This window comes from Frieseomelitta varia, unplaced genomic scaffold (assembly GCF_011392965.1).
Source record: "Frieseomelitta varia isolate USP_RPSP 00005682 unplaced genomic scaffold, Fvar_1.2 scaffold_735, whole genome shotgun sequence".
NCBI classification, from domain to species: Eukaryota; Metazoa; Arthropoda; class Insecta; order Hymenoptera; family Apidae; genus Frieseomelitta; species Frieseomelitta varia.
The window spans coordinates 244348-260955 of NW_025110518.1; the positions used below are offsets into that span (position 1 = coordinate 244348).

General features: G+C 39.6%; 1 protein-coding gene across 2 annotated transcripts in view; it reads right to left on the reverse strand.

The window, feature by feature from the left end:
- Positions 1-16608, reverse strand: part of LOC122535537 (ras-related and estrogen-regulated growth inhibitor-like) — a 73793-nt gene that overhangs the window by 34844 nt on the left and 22341 nt on the right. For both annotated transcript variants that reach the window (XM_043667164.1, XM_043667163.1), the window contains exon 4: positions 8463-8539. In XM_043667164.1, the coding sequence (XP_043523099.1) occupies positions 8463-8539 (77 nt within the window). The remainder of the gene's footprint in view (positions 1-8462; positions 8540-16608) is intronic.

Below are 16608 nucleotides of genomic sequence, written 5' to 3' on the forward strand. Positions count from 1 at the left end.
TTACGGTTACCACGTTAGATAGAAACTGGTTGAAACATTCTTTTTTCATGGTTCTACTCACGTTTGAATTTTTACAATTTCCTCAATTTCTCGTTTTCCTCAATTGCACGATGTAGAAACATTTTCGAAAGAAAAAAACGAACTCAGATGTCAAAGTACAAGTTTCATACTTTGAAATGTAACCAAGTAAGTAAATATGTATGATCGTTATATATGATCTCTCTTTACAAAGTCACACCAGTTCAAATTATCGACAATTTTTCGCTGTCTGTATAAATTATTCATATAAAACTCGAATTTTTCGCCACGATCGTCGTACAGATTCGAAGCGATTCGAAGCGATTCGAAGCGATTGTGAGATGGCATCGCGACCAACAGCGATACCTAGGTACGCCGCGTAACGATCGCGTATCCATTCGGTGGAATGGAGCCGGCACGCTATCGTAGAAAGTGATCAAATTTTCACGACGAGCGGAGGACGCGTCGTCGCCAATAAATCGCGCGACCGATCGATAATGATCGTTAGATCGTCCAGGCGATAGAGGTGGCGGCCGAGCAGATCGATCGGCAGCCCCGCGAGACCGGCTCCGGTAAGCGCGTACATACAAATCGGTGGCACGGCTTCCTGTATCGTATTATTTATCGAATCTGTGGCTGTAACGGTGCATTCGTCCCCCCACCTCCGTGCAACCATTGTTTTCTGCCATTGTTTACACCGTCGTCGCGTTGCATCATCAGTCTAGAGTCAGGTCGAAACATTGCGAGACGCGAATAGGTTCGCTTCTTCGGAAAAGAGTTGCTTCGAGTAGGTAATGTTCTTCTCTTTTTCAGCCAGATTGTTGCCATTTTGCCATTTTTGCCCTCTTTGGTTCCCTTCGTTCGATCTTTTATCGTTCATTTGGTATTTGCTTCTTTGGAGAAGAGCTGTTCCATGGTAAAATCCATCGAGCAAGTGTCGTGCCGTTCGTTTTTTCAGCTAGGTTGTTGCACTTGCCATTTTGACGTTGAGGATAACTAAAGGTTTATGCTCGTGTCACTTTTCGTCTCCTTTCGTCCAATTGAAGTATCTTTTGTAACACTGTACATACCAAACCAAGAGACTGGGTCTTGGACGAAAAAGAAAGTGATGGAAATCCATTGCCGAAGGTGAATGGATGTTTGCAATTCCATGAATGAACGGCGGGATATCAGGAGGGAGCGTGGATCGGTGAGTTTAATCTGACCGGTGCTCCAAATATTCTTAGCTACGAGAATACCCCAAGGTATACTAATCCCGAACGGTTCGCAGGTATGCCGCGTTTGGCCCACGGTTCGCAGCCTTTTAAGCGACAGGTGCAAACATTCGGGGGGCCAGCGCAAAAAAGGAAGCCGGTAATTGTAAGCCCCGGGTAGAAAAACCAGTTTGCTAAAAACAACCTGGCCTCTCGATCGTGTCTTGTTGCGGGGCTACCGAATAAGCCCCGGACAAGTCAGTGTACCGTGCGTACGAGCAGCGTATAAGGAATATGTTGGATTCCTTTTGCACTCTAGAAAATATATATACCCGCGCGCCTCCTTCGTTTCGCCTTCCTTTTGTTTCTCCTCCTCCGAGAAACGAGAGATCGTTTTTTTCTCGAGCCAATCGGAGATCAACCGATTCTACCCGGCTGCCGTGCAATTTCCATTCTCGCAAAATGCCATTCTGCAGAAGATGCACCGGCTCGTAGATGATCATCTACCACTCGTAGAACACTTGTAATTCCAGACGAAATTTTACGATCTTGATGTTGAGACACCGAGAATTAATTCGATTCAACGACTGTCGTTGCAGTAAATACGACGCGTTGCTTTCCTTCTGTTTGTTTATTGTTATATTAATTTGTAATTTTATTTTATTTATACTTATTATTACTTTCGTAATCTTCCCTCTTCTTCTTCTTCTTCTTCTTCTTCTTCTTCTTCTTCGTCTTTCGTAATCTTCTTGCTTTCTTTCTCGTTTCATTGAACGAATTGGCTCGACAGATTTCATGGGTCGGTGTATGATCTTAATTCTCGTAAAATGGGACGAAAAAGGGAGACGCGAGGAGATTACGACTTTATGGGGCTTGCAATTTTGTAGCAATTTAACCAGGCTTGGATTAAAACCTGCCAGGAACTGGATTTAACAAAGTTGTACGCGTATTTTTATTTATATAATAAGTGAGAGTAAATAAGCTTTGATGAAATTAAATTCTCGAAAAAAGCAATGCGTGAGTATCCAGAATCTTACAATTATGAACGTAATGGAGCGACAATATTTTCAAAAAATTCAACGTAAATGCTATTTAAAATATTCGCATTTTATAATATATGTATATATATATATATATTATATATATTATATTGTTGGCAAAGTTAATTTGAAGTTTAATCTACAGAGAAATAATAAATATTTTTACCATTATATTTTTACCAATGAAATGGTAATTACCATATCAGAATAAAATGAACATTCGCTTTATTAAACTATCGTACATTGTAAGAAAAGTTAAAAAGTACAAATCTATTTAATTTTTAAGGATTTAAATCTTTCGCTTTATGTATAATTCCTGAATTCTATCAGTCTATTAAATTTTTAATGATGATAAAAAATTTCAAGTGACATTTCTCTCAAATTTCCTTGATTAATTGGATCCGATAATAATAAATTTTATCTATAAATTTTAAGGTCGATCAGTATTAACATTTTACGATTTGAGACTTTGCTTCTTTATGTCGTCTTTATGTTGAATTTTCTAGGACAGTAAATCAATACTATTCAGCACATGTTTGTTTTACTCAGAGACATGACATTGTATATACGTACGTACGTACATACGTTCGATTTGACATATGTAATTCACACAAAAAAAGAATTGACAGCATAAATACAAATCACCTCAAGCTAAATACGCGATCAAAATATTAATTCAACAATCATTCAAATCGTCACGTTAACTCAACGCGTCACTTCAAATACACAATAAACAGAAGCAATTTCACTCGTCCGAATACCTTCTCAAACCATCTCGCAGAAATTCCCGAAAACGCGACTGGGGAAAGGGGTTCAACGTCCGAGTGAAACGATCGATCAACTGGATCAATCGAAACTCACGGTAACGGTACTCGGTTCCGTCTCCAAATCTCCGCTACGAAAACAACCGTGGAGAAAGAAGGAGGACAAAAGAGAAAAAAAGAGAAAGGGTGTAAGAGGAGGAGGAGGAGAAGAAGAAGAAGAAGAAGAAGACGAGAGATCTCGTCTCGAAGCACACCTCTGTGAAACGTCGGAACGAACGAACGAACGAACGAACGAACGAACGAACATTCCGAAAGACGCGCGCGCGAGATCCGAAAAAGGGGCGGCCTGGCAAAGGCCAGCAACGGAGTGTGTGTCATCCTACTCCGTAGGACCGACGACGACGCAATCCTTCTGGCTCGATGCGTCTCGTTTGAACCGGCCTGACCTTACTTAACCCAAATCTCCGCGGAATCGGCCAGTTTCACGGCCGATCGTCTCCCGCAGGCCTGACCTTCCTTAACCCGATTCTTCTAGAATACGGCAACGAACCCAGCCGGCGGCACGCGAAACAACGCCGAAGCGGAAATCCTACGACGAGGGCCCGTTACCCGTGGTATTTGAATTGAATAACGATCGCCTTTAAATTCGTATCTAGGCGACTTGCGACTTGCGACTTGCGACTGCCGGTTCGCGCTCACGTTCGCGACTTTCGTGTTACACGCTGTTAGGCATGGTTTCACGCTGGCTAGAGCTGGCGATCGGTATCGCATATATCCGATGCACGTTGCGTATTTTCAATCGGCGAACAAAAATAACAGCCGGTTGATGGAAAAACTTCTTGTTAACAGAAAGATCGGTAATACGGATAACCTTGTCGCGTTATTACTGCGTCGAGGATATTAATTGCGAAAATTTTGAAACTTGGTGACTGGCAGTCATCGATTGTAATTGTTTCGTAACTATTTCGTAGAGATAGAAATATTTTAGTTGAGCGAATAATTGCTTCTCCGTGACTTTCTTCTATGATTTTCGTTATCACAAATAAATAAAGTAAACATTCCGTGGAAAGCAATCGATACACGTGTATGTGAAATTTTGATATTAAATCGAGGAGCTATAAACCATTTGATAGCTCGTCAAAATATCAATCATCTACTGATGTATCAATTTATATATATGCAGTATAATAATTGTAATTACAAATACGAATGTATTGTAACATAAATTAATAATTGATCGATAAAAGTATCAAATAAATAAATGTTTTGATATTCGTTTGATATTCCTTTATTACAGATGCATTTTCGATATCTGTATATATCAGACTTTTGAAATTACAGTTACTCGTTACTCGATACCTCGCTAAAACGTTGCAGCGAGAGGAATTACGTTTTATCAATTAAATAGAGTGACACAAAGATGATTACAATACGTTCATACATGTAAATATCAAACGAGCATCACTACTGTTTGCAAACATATGTATGTATACGCGGTACGTGAAACGCATGTCAATGGAGGATCGCTGTTTTAAATGCACGAGTACACATGACGTAACACGTGTGAACCACTCGTCCATCCCCCATATCGATTTGATACTTTAATACTGAAAACTTCGTTGAGAACTTTATATAAAATAAATTAATTTGGCATCTGAGCAGTACATGTGGAGAAACGTCTTTGAAAGAATGACAATGTATTATATATGTATTATCCGTTTGAGAGATTATGTCAGAGAGTGGTACCAGTTGAAATTTCCAGTACGAAAAATAGGCATATAGTTTATCCAAAAATCGCCGATCAATCAATCAATAATGTACCGAATAATAATGACATATGTAATAATAATAATAATAATAACAATAAACTGAACACTTCCTGAACAGCTTTCGTTCCCTATTAGCAGACGAGTTCGCTGTAACCTGTGCTCGCCTGTGTACTGTTCGCAGGACTGTCCCACGCTACTGGCGAACATGATTCGCTGGCGAGCTGTTCGCGAACGTGTAGTACGAACGCGGCATTACGTACGCGGCCGAAGGAAAACTCCGAGCGGCTTGGCCACGCTCGCGCGGAACACGCCGTGTTCGTTCACCTGTCGCAGCTAGAGCGGAATCCTCGTTGGGAATTCCGCCGTGTGCCGGTCCTCTTCTGTTCTGTCCATTACGGAGAAAGAGAGAGAGAGAGAGAGAGAGAGAGAGAGAGAGAGAGAGAGAGAGTCCATTGTTCTCGGCATCGTAAATTATTGCCACCGGTGGCGAATCGAGCGGAGCTCTTCGAAAACTCTGCATAAATCATCCCGCTATTAGAAGGTCAGGCCGAGACGATTGCTGGTACGATGGTTGGCCGGTCCATTAGGTGGATAATGTCGGAGTAGAGTTTCAGCGGAGCAAATAGGGGAGGGGACTCGTGTGCAACCGGTGAGAGAATTTCGGAGAGAGAGATTGGACGTACCGCCAGGTGGTATTTTAGTTATGGGAGAGAAATCGTGAGGAATCTGCGCTCTGGAATTTGGTCCGTGATACGTCGAGGATTGGCCGATCGTGAAATGGTCGGTATAGGGCGAGGAGAATTTGGTTCTCTCGATTTTGAAGTTCAAAGTATGAATATATCGGGTCATTTCGACCTAATATTTTTCTGAATGTAATAAATTAATTTTGTACTTAAACGAAATACACACGGAGAAGAAATCATGCATTAGTATGAACATTTTTTTAAATTTAACTTTTGATGGAAATAATAACTTTTTCAATAGAATGACTGTATTAACTATTAACTATTAACTAAAGATTAATTTCTCCGTGTTTATTTTATAAGAAAACATGCCCGAGAATAAATCATTGTAAATTTGCAGTGTTCTGATATTAAAGTCCTAAATACAGAGTTCTAATATTACAAAGTTCTAATATTACAAAGTTCTAACCAAACCGAAATTTAGATATGACGTTGTCCGATGTATTTTATAAGAAAACATTCCCGAGAACAAACCATTGTAAATTTGCAATGTTCTAACATTAAAGTTCTAAATACAGAGTTCCGTTGTAATAGGTTCTAATATTAAACTCCGAAATTTAGAGGTTACATTGTCCGATATTTTGCTTTAAATTAACGCCCATCTTCATCACGAGTCTATACATCTCTAAATGAGTAGAATGTTTCAACGCCTTGCCTCATTAATCAAACTTAACTTGGCTGAATGGAACCACGCAAAACGAGGAAATCACGAGTTAATTTTAGTCGACGACAAATTTGCCTAGCCGACCGTCTAACATTATTTGCCTAGTCAAAATTTCAATATGTAATCTGCTTACACAGCATGTAGAAAATATACATAGTTCCCTCAGCTGATGTAAGCTCAAGATATTTCGGAATAATAATTAGGATGGGATCGAAAACGCAATAATTTTGAATATTTTAAAACTTTACGCAATAATTTCAAATGTAATAGCAAAACTATGCTCGTGTGAATATATTGAAAAATTAAAAAACAAAAAGTCGATGCTTCTTGAAACGATGAGAAATTAATAAGACAAAGGATTAAAGATCAATGTACATTTGAAAAGCCTCAAAAAAGACGGAAATATATTTTCCACCTATTTTTAATTTAATCAAGAAAATATCATGTCCATAGTAGATAATAACTACAAATACAATTTGTATGGAAATTTTTGGATTCCAGAAAAGATCTTCGTACGACAAGTTAAAGTCCGATTACAATCAGAAAAAGAAAGGAAACGATTGGTTATATAATACGTAAATATTTATAATCGTAATTTCGTATAAACGGGACCGAGCTAAAAATCTGAAAATCTGAAGAACATCTTATGTAAAATTAATAACATATCAATTGTCCTTGAAAACAGACAGGGAATGAGAAGCGCGTTCCTCCACGTTTTGGTCTCGCGAGCGTCTCGTCGAGCTGAAATAGTCGTGTTTACAGGCAATGGAAGATGGAAGATAAATATAAAAGGGGCGCCGATGCCACGCACCGTCGCGAAAAAATGCAAAAGGAAACGTAAACGCACGCGGCGAGGAACGCGTTTACCCTAACGCGTTGCGAGAGAGGTTTCTACGCAAGGGACGAAAACAGACTTTCGCGCAGAATGTGAATCTTCGTTGGTCGTTTTGTTGATCCTCGACCGGTGATCGACGACGATGTCCAGTCATCGACAACGGTGTCGATGACTGTACCAACCTAGACAAGCTGGCTCGTTTGCATTTTGTTCTTTTCGTGCTTCCTCCCGGTGGAGGGTGAGTAAATTCGGATTCAAGGTGAATAACCTCGCAGTTTGGAGTTTGATTTGCGAGTGAAAAATTTCAGGTACGTATGTACATCGGTAGCAAGTAATTTTCTCTTGATACTTGTATTGAAGCTCAGTAGACAAATTAGATTTCTATTTTCAACAATCATAAACAAAATATACTCGTGTATATTTATGAAAATTTTCAACGTACAAAAATTCTCAGGACAGTAAATACTCAGTAGATAAAACAGTAGATTTCTATTTACATTAATGTTTTTCAATTCCACCGATAGAAATACGAGTTTGCAACGGGCATTCACAATGTAGTAAATTTCGAAGCTGAAACAAGACCGTTGTGAAAATATTGTTAGAACAAATCGGCGTGCGGTGGAATCGCGATGGAAGCAAATAAAGGAAGGAAATAAGCTTAAAACGGAAATCAAAGACCGACGATCCCGTTGCGAGCTTGGATAATTTACAGCCAGCCGCGAGACCTCGAGCGGGCATAACTCACGCGGGTAAATCAGTCTGTCAAATAAACGTACGACCGTAAATGTACATTTTCTCTCACCGTGCTCGGCGCACCGAGTGAGATTTTAACGCCAATCCATCAATAATCCCGCGGGATCGTTAGGATCGCAGACGACGAAAAGAAATTACGTTCCTCGTGATAATAATTTTGCGATAGGTGCCACTGGTTGCAAGAGCAACCACGTATATACACACGCAGTTTCTTTCATCCTTTTTCGTTTCTTTCTCTTTTTCGTTTTTCACGTTGGAGAAAGGTTTTCACGCGTTGAGCTCCTGCTTTTTCAGTGCAGAGAAACATTTTCTCAATCGCCATGCACGAGCGTTTTACGGACTGATTAACTTCACCCGTTATGATTTGTAATATAATACGTATAAAATAACCATAGTTATTCGTAGCGATGACCTCGCGATTATTACCGCTCGACGATTAAATTTGAAAAATCAAACGCGAACGAAGGATAACTCCTGCTATATAAAAATTAAGATATTCCTTGATAGAATCTTTACGGCAAAGACACAGTACTCCGCAAATCAAGAATAAAGGTAAAGAAGGAAAAAGGTAAAGAAGAAAAGAAGAAAAGAAGAAAAACGGAAGCAGATAATATAAGCATCGTGAAGCAGAATATATATATAAAAAAAAAAAAAAAAAAAAAAAAAAAGGATAAAGAACTCACCTCGCACCTGGATGTGTCCAGTATCTCGACCTCGGTACTAACGTTATCGATGGTAACGCTGTGCCGGTACAGGAAATCTGTAACAGAGAGAACACAGTGCGAGATTACGTCGACTCGCCTTGATGAATGATAGCGGCAGGGCATTCCTGACTAATCCCTATCGCCACGTTTCGTCTACAGGATTAGCGAAAGGGTTCTAAACCCGAGGGAAGACGTACGAGGCTCGTCCGCCACGAGTAATGAAATCGATCCGTCAGTCCTCGTTCGAGGATCAGCAGTGAGAGAACGAGAGAGATTTTACGACGGTTAGTCGTAACGAGTAATCGTTGGATCTGGGCTAGCATCGGCACGGTCGCCCGATCTATGAAACGATAAATGAAACTGAACACCGGCAGAAAGAAAGATCGATCTCTAGTGGTGCTAGATCTGTGATATTAACGCTTCCAACCACCGACTGGCTTTCGTGGTGATAAGTTTCACAGGGATTAGCAAATTCCATTGAGAATTTGTAGAACAGAGCGAACAGCATAACTCAATACAACTGAACGATGAGAATCATCAGTGTTTCGAACCATTAGAACTTGACTTTCAACTATTATAAATTGGTCCAAAAAGTAATTATGTTTTTTTTTTCTAACAGATGGGCGTACGTGTGTCTGGAAATGTTCATCCATGCAAATTCATTGTGTAATCTGATTGTTCAAACTTCTTTCGAAAAAATAACTTTAAATAAACTGTAATAAATTATTTGGATTGGCCAAAAAGTAATTGCGTTTCTTCTTCCCACGTGTCCATTCGAACCGAGTTCTTCTCTACGACATCTCCAAGTGAACATCGAACCAAGATTTTCCCGCGAATAGAAAACGCGGCTAATGCGCGAAAGTCTTGGACCAGTTACCCAGCGACAATTCCGATTTGACGCGCCTGACGCCGGGCGTCGCGCCGCTCTGTCATTACGCCGATCACTGACAATGACGCGCGTTGGCTTTCGCCATCGAGTCACGATGCAGGCCCTCGTTACGTTCGATTCGAAAAATCTGTCACCTCTCGAAACGTGACACTTGTTAGAGAAGAATTTACCTAGATATACAAAATAGGATTTATTAGGGAAACAACGACCATCTCTGTCTTAATTGATAGTCGAACGAAAGCTGCGAAGAGCCGTTTCTTGACAGTGAATATTTCTTCACAATTTCTCGCGAAATAAATTTTTCAGAGGTTTCTTCAATGTAAAGTACTAGCTGTTTGTCGTGCGATTAGCTGTTTTTCGTGAATCTTGTTGATTTTGATGATTTGCTTTCAAAAAATCGCAATACGTGTAAAATCACTATGCGTGACTCGAAACTAAACTTGAATTTTTAGTCTTGCGAGTTTAAAGTAAAAAAATCTGAGGTTGTGAAGTGAAATAAACATTGCATAATTGTAATTACAAAATAAATAAAAATAATTAAATATAATAAATGCAAAACACCTTTTATACAATATATATTATAATATTTAGTATTACATATATTTAGTTGTATATATATATAATTATATACATCGTACTGTATTGTATTACTGTGATATAAATATTGCATTATAAAATATGCGTACACGATAATCCACGATGGAAAATAAAATACCGATGTGAAATCTTATCAAATCTTATTATATCGTAGATATAACAGATTTATATGTGTGTTCATGATTTACAAAAGATACGATAGATAAATCCTCTATTTCCAGCGAGAGACAACATTGTGACGCGCGTCTTAATCGAATCTTGTCGAAATAAAATTAATATTCGAGAGAAGGAAATGTCCCCGTTTCCTCGTGAAAGGAACGGGAAACACGAGGAAACTGTGGCGAGCACGGTAGCCCCGGCAAGGCGGATACGATAAATAAACGATAAATAAACTCATAAACACCTCGTACGATGCGTGTGATGTCGAAACGCTGAACGCACGGAAACAAGCAAATAAGGATTGCATTGGCGGCCGTTATGCTCGAGAAAGTTTTATTGCCTGACAAATGCCGATAAGGAAGCGATTTGACCGAACCGAGAATGCTGGAAAATTTATTATCGTCCTGCCCCGAAAGAATTTTTACGAGACGGCGGAATCGGATAATTTTCAGTAAATGAGACTCTCATAACGCCGACGGTGTTGATGTTTTCTCGATTGCTTCGGTTGCTTGACCACCATTCGTCACTGACAAACACAGCAGGAAGCAGCGTTTGTTGATGTATTTATTTGTTTCATTAATTTAATATATATATATATATATATATATAATAATATATTCATTAATTTAATATATATCCACGAGAGTGAGATTAAACGAACAAGTGAAGAAGAAATACAATAAACGTCACGTAATAAACTCATTCTTTATTTGTAATTAGGTCATGGAATTTTTATACAAATTTAAATAAATACATAAATGTAAATGGATAAAAATCTTGATAGCGTTTCGAAGGATATCGTGTATACTAAATTTTGACACGGGAGGATATTATTTGTATCAAAGTTTCAGTAGATACTTTATTTAAGATTTCTAGTAACAAAGTTCGAGTGACGATTAAAAGATAGAATAAAAATTAACAACCAAATACCAATACGTCACCATTCAACAAATACTGCTCACTTTCTATATTTGACAATAAAGTTAATTACGTTAACAAACGCTAACGATAATAAAGAACGACTGAACTTAAAAATTGCAGTCAAAGTATCACGAACAAATACAATCGCGTAACCCATTTCATTTTTCGATATTATCAAATCGTATTAAAATCATTCGACTAGCCTGACGAGCAATTCATCAAAATAAAATTAAACTACAATCAACTGCTCCTCTTCCTTTTCACTTTCCACTTTCCACTTTCCATCACTCGACAAAAGTTCCTTCCACGTTCTCATCTAGAATCTTTATTAATCCCATATACTTTGCTAGATTCTTTATACTCTTGGTAAAAATTGACCAAATTCGTACAACGATCCACAAATTTCGTCGTCGCATTATTGTCGGACGAAATATTCCTTCGCTCGTACGCGGAGCGTCAATTCACCATGCACGGGTGAGAACTGGCTTTGATAGTCGCACGCGATCGTGGATTTCTTCTCGGCGTGTGTTGCGCGGATCGATTCGTCGACGCGAACGCGCGTGAGACGAATCGAAGATATTCCCTGGCATAGCTGGCCGATTCCCGCGATCCCCTTCCCGTGCACTTTCGTTCGTGCACGCTGCGGTATCACTTTTCGAGAGAAACGCCCTCGAACGGTGAAAGCCGCGCGCGCGCGTGAACCCGCCGATTATATTTTCCTCGGGGGCGTCGCGTGTGGGTGACGACGAACGCCGAAAAAGAAACTTGACGCGCAGATCCTAATGGAAACTTGTAACTCCTGCCTATCGTCTTCCGCGTCCGTCCGTCCGTCCGTCTGTCCGTGAAACGTGGCGAATCACCGTGGCACCACGCCGCCGAAGCTGGTGCTTCGTTATCAGCTTCTTATTCAGCGGAGTCGAGAGAGGCTTATCAGACCTCTCTCTTCGCGAGAATTCATTGTTGCTCACGGAGGTGTGCTCCAACTGGTGGATCACGTGCCACTCTGCGTGGAGAGAATTGCGTGCTCGTTGGCCTCGTTAGATAACAAAATTGCCTTTGTACGAGCGGGAAGATTCGAGAGACTATTCTTTTCTTTTTTCATTTTTGAACAATGATACGAGAGAGAGGAATATTTAAAATTGTCGCAAGCTGTTCAAAAATGTTTCTATCGCGCGCGAAATTTCTATTATCTTGCGATAAACCAGACTTCTGTGTATGTACGTGTAGAGTTTCATGTTGGGTTCAAAACTTTAGCAACCAACGATGAAATTTCAAAATGTTTTCTGCGGCACAGATCGCGCCAAATGTTCGAATATTGTCACGAGCCACTGTACACTGTCTACACGTAACAAAATAAATTTGAGAATAAATCACCCACTTGCCGATGAAAGCAAGCATTAATGTCGGACAATAAATCGAAAAGAAGGGAAGAACGATTCCCCTCGAAATCCATACACGCTGCTTACGTACAGCAATAATACGTGACCCATCGATCGAACACGAGTGATCTATGGATCGTTCGCGGTGCACGATCCAATCTTTCTCCCCGAGTCCAATTCTTGGTCCACGAACCAACCACGTTCCCATCCACGAAACTCTGACGACGAAACTCAGCACGCGGTACACTTGCCACGGCTGACTTTCTAATTCATCATCGAGAATATATATTCTACGCAACGGAGCGTCGGTGGAATACGAACGAAAATCGAATACGATCACGTATCGTGGGCTCTCCCCATCAGGCGAAACGAAAAACCTAGCTTTTTCATCGAGGAAGCGATAGGACCTATTTATCGTCATTATTTATCAAACCTATTGCCAGCAAGGATCGTCGACCTCGTTCCTACGCTTCGAGGAGGAATCGAATTTAATTCGTGCTCGCATATTCGATTGACCATTTACTTTCTATCCATGCAGATTGTTCTGCTCGAGAACGGGCAATCAATCGGGCAAAGTGGAGCCCGGATAAAGTTCGATCTCGCGCGATCGATCGAAAAATCGGCAGGATTTCTTCGGTAAAGGAGAAAACTCGGCTTTCTACTTGATCAGTTGATGCCACGAGTGAATTTTATCCCACGTACTATCAAGTACTATCTTTTTCTCCTTTCAAAGAAATGATACACGCGTATCGTATTTTATATCCAACTTTCGTGGGAATTATGTAAGATTTTGTGCAATCCATCCGAGCAATCATTATCACTTCTTACACACTTACAATTTTTTAATTGTATCGTAAGTAATATGAGCTAATCGTCGTTGCGATCGACGGTTAATTTAGTTTTTATGCGAATAACTACACTGAATAATTTTATTCAATCGTTTATTCAGGGAGATCACTGGTTTCTAAAATTATCAGACTCTTTATAATCTGTAATGCATTTCTATTAAATATCGTAGAAAGTCACGGCCTTTAATCTTCGTTGGATATAGTATAGATATTCGTTCATAGTAAAGTTCTTTCCGTAAATAAATAAATCGAAAAAATAAATTCTGAAACAATTAAACGACATTATCGTTGGCTTCGCAATACACCCCCGTGATTACAAGTTAAATCGCGCCATAAACGTATCCCGTTCGGTTTACAACTACGACCCTCTCACGGTCGTGTTCTATCTGGAGCATGGAATAATTGCCCCGTACATAATTGCACCGTCCCCCCGGTTTCGTTCCAGTTTTTCATCGGTTTACCATACACGGTGGCACTGGCTGCTGACAACGTCACCCAACGTCACTCGGCTTTAAGGGCCGATTAAGCGATTATATCCCTCCCTAATATCTCTACGTGCCAGATATTATCCGCTTCCTGATTTCGTTTAACATCGATCATCTCTCTCTTCCGTGAAATTTATGAAATTTTCTGGAAATTTGCTTTCCGTATAAACTGGTTTCAACAAAGATTATAGATACACACACATAGTTTGGCATCTGTCTATCTACAAATGAAAATCTTACGAAGAATTTAAGCGAGATTTCATTTTACAACGTTACAATAGAATGAAATTTTCAATTATAAATATTTCAAAGAGTCGTCGTAAGGTATCGGTCATTTGGTTGCCTCAACCAAATTGACCGTCGAAAGTCTCGGTCAAAATAATCAACTCGAGAGTTTTCCACTTCCTCTGTGCGCAAGAGTTATAAAAGGCAGATTGCTAGCGAACCACCCTGTAGAACATATGTATGTATCTAACTCGTAGAAACGATGAGAAGAGAAATAAAAAGAAAGTATGTATCTATCGACACTCATCCGGCTACGGACCAGACTTTCTTCCAAGTTCACAAGTACGAGACAAAGATTTATCGAATATTGTGTCCCGAAGCTAGCTTCGACCAAACTACGTATTCGAGAACGCGTAAATCGTCGAGACGGGACAAAACTTTCATCCACTTTCTTGCCTGGCACTATCCATCAAGCCTTCTAATTACAGAGTTCTTGAACATTGGCCGAGACGTTAAACATTATCCACACCCGTTTCGGCCGGCCTCCTTCTGTTCCGCGAAAAACGAACTAACCTAACATTATAACCAACAGATCGTAACATTGTTCCGAAGAAACGAGCCGCGTTTCGTATATATTTGTTCGAGGCCCCGTAGCGTTTATACAAAACGGGGGGAGGAGAGAAACACCGGAGGAGACGAGCGCAGTTAACCGAGAGAGAACATGCAGGAGGTCGTTACATCTCAATCGTCCGCGAGATTTGCTCGAGATTTCCTTCGCGATAAAAGTTCGCGAATGTTAACGGCGCGATCGTGGAGACCGCGGGGGATAGATATCGCGGCAGAAGACGGATACGCTCGACCACGTTAATTTCTGTTGGTAATTTTAAGATATATATCGTTATTAGTATTGAAATGTCCCTTGTTAAAGTTGGAGATGCTTCGTTTCTGAGAAGATACGCGATACATATATATATATATCTGAGATATATTTCAAAATTTTATTTTTGAATATTAATATTAAATTGTTGTGGAGGATCGTGTAATATAAAGGGCGTGTAATATATATTTCGTTGCATTAGTATGTAAGTGCATCTTTATTTCTGGCGTGTTTAATCGTACGTGTTTTTTCTTATTTTTTTTTTCTTACTTTCCACGTATGTTTCTCTACCAATTACACTTTTTTCGACCAACAATGCCTCATCCCTTCAAAAAAGATTGAATGTAACCACCTTGCACGATCACGTACTCGTAGCTATTAAAAATTCATCGGCAAAGGGAATACGATCTTTATTACTATTTCATAAATCATTCAATGTCCGCGTAAATATTTCTTCCATTTTCTACCATCCGTATACACTGAAGAAGAAAAGAAAAACAAATCCAAGTCCGGAGCAGACCTTGCTCCGAGCACGTACTCCCCATTCACCGGAACAAGCTGTTTCCTCAACATACTCGCGCCGAATCAACTCTTCCTCTCCAAACATCTGCCGCCCACGTAATCCAACGGAATTCCTACGAAATCCACGCGTAACGCCTGAAAAGGCGTTCTCTTCTTCGTGCAGACGCTGTTTTTGCAATTTTCCGCGTAACGTCGCAGACTAACGACACGGCGGATTTTTGGAATTTTGGTCAGAGGAAGAGGAAACTGAAGAGGAGGATTAAATTCTCACTGAAAATAGAGTCGACGTAAAAGGATTTCAGAGAAATGTCTCGATCCATTTTCATTTAGAAATTTACGGATTTTCCTGATACACTCTCTTGTTACAGAGCAGGTTGTCGCATTAATGCTAGAATTATTATTGATTAAAGCTATAATTTAGACGATCTATGATTTTGCATTGGAATTGAAAGTTTCTCCAAGAATTTTGAAATCTTTGTAAGAAAGATATTGACGCTTTTACTAATACGCAAAGAGTATCCATCAATTTTTTGATGGTGAAATTTTAATGGAGAAGAAAAAAATTACGAAAACAGAATAAAAAGATGAACTGACAAAACTGAAATAACCCTAGATTGGTACAATTTTGGAGTACTGAAAGGATTAGCAATTTCTTATTATTTCTCAAAGACTGCAAACATCTATTTTACAACGGAACGCCTACTTTGAAACGAAGACAAATTTAAATAACAATAATTGAATATCAACCTTGGTTTAGAACAATTTTAAAGTAGAAAAATCTGTATACATCTATTCATCACCGAGGCAACACAAATGAATTAAATTCGTAATACAAATACTACATTGACTGAAACCTATTTTACAACAGAAATTTAAACATCGGTATACGTATCGTATAAGTTGAAGCAATATCGAACTCGACTGACAATTGATATCGATCACCAATGACCCACCTAATCGCTAGAAACTCAAATAAATTAAATCGAAAATGCAAGCGCTCACTCTTGAATCTCTCCTCGACCCCACGTGTATCATTTAACAATTGCCGCTCTAAAAGTAACAAAGTTGCCACCATACAACGCATATTTCCGCAATTCGCCTAACAGCTACAGCTGCATCACACGAACGCAGAAAAACTTCCACTTTTGTTTTATATGTATGTGTGTGTGTGTGTGTGTGTGTGTGTGTGTGTGTGTGTGTGTGTGTGTGTGTGTGTGTGTGTG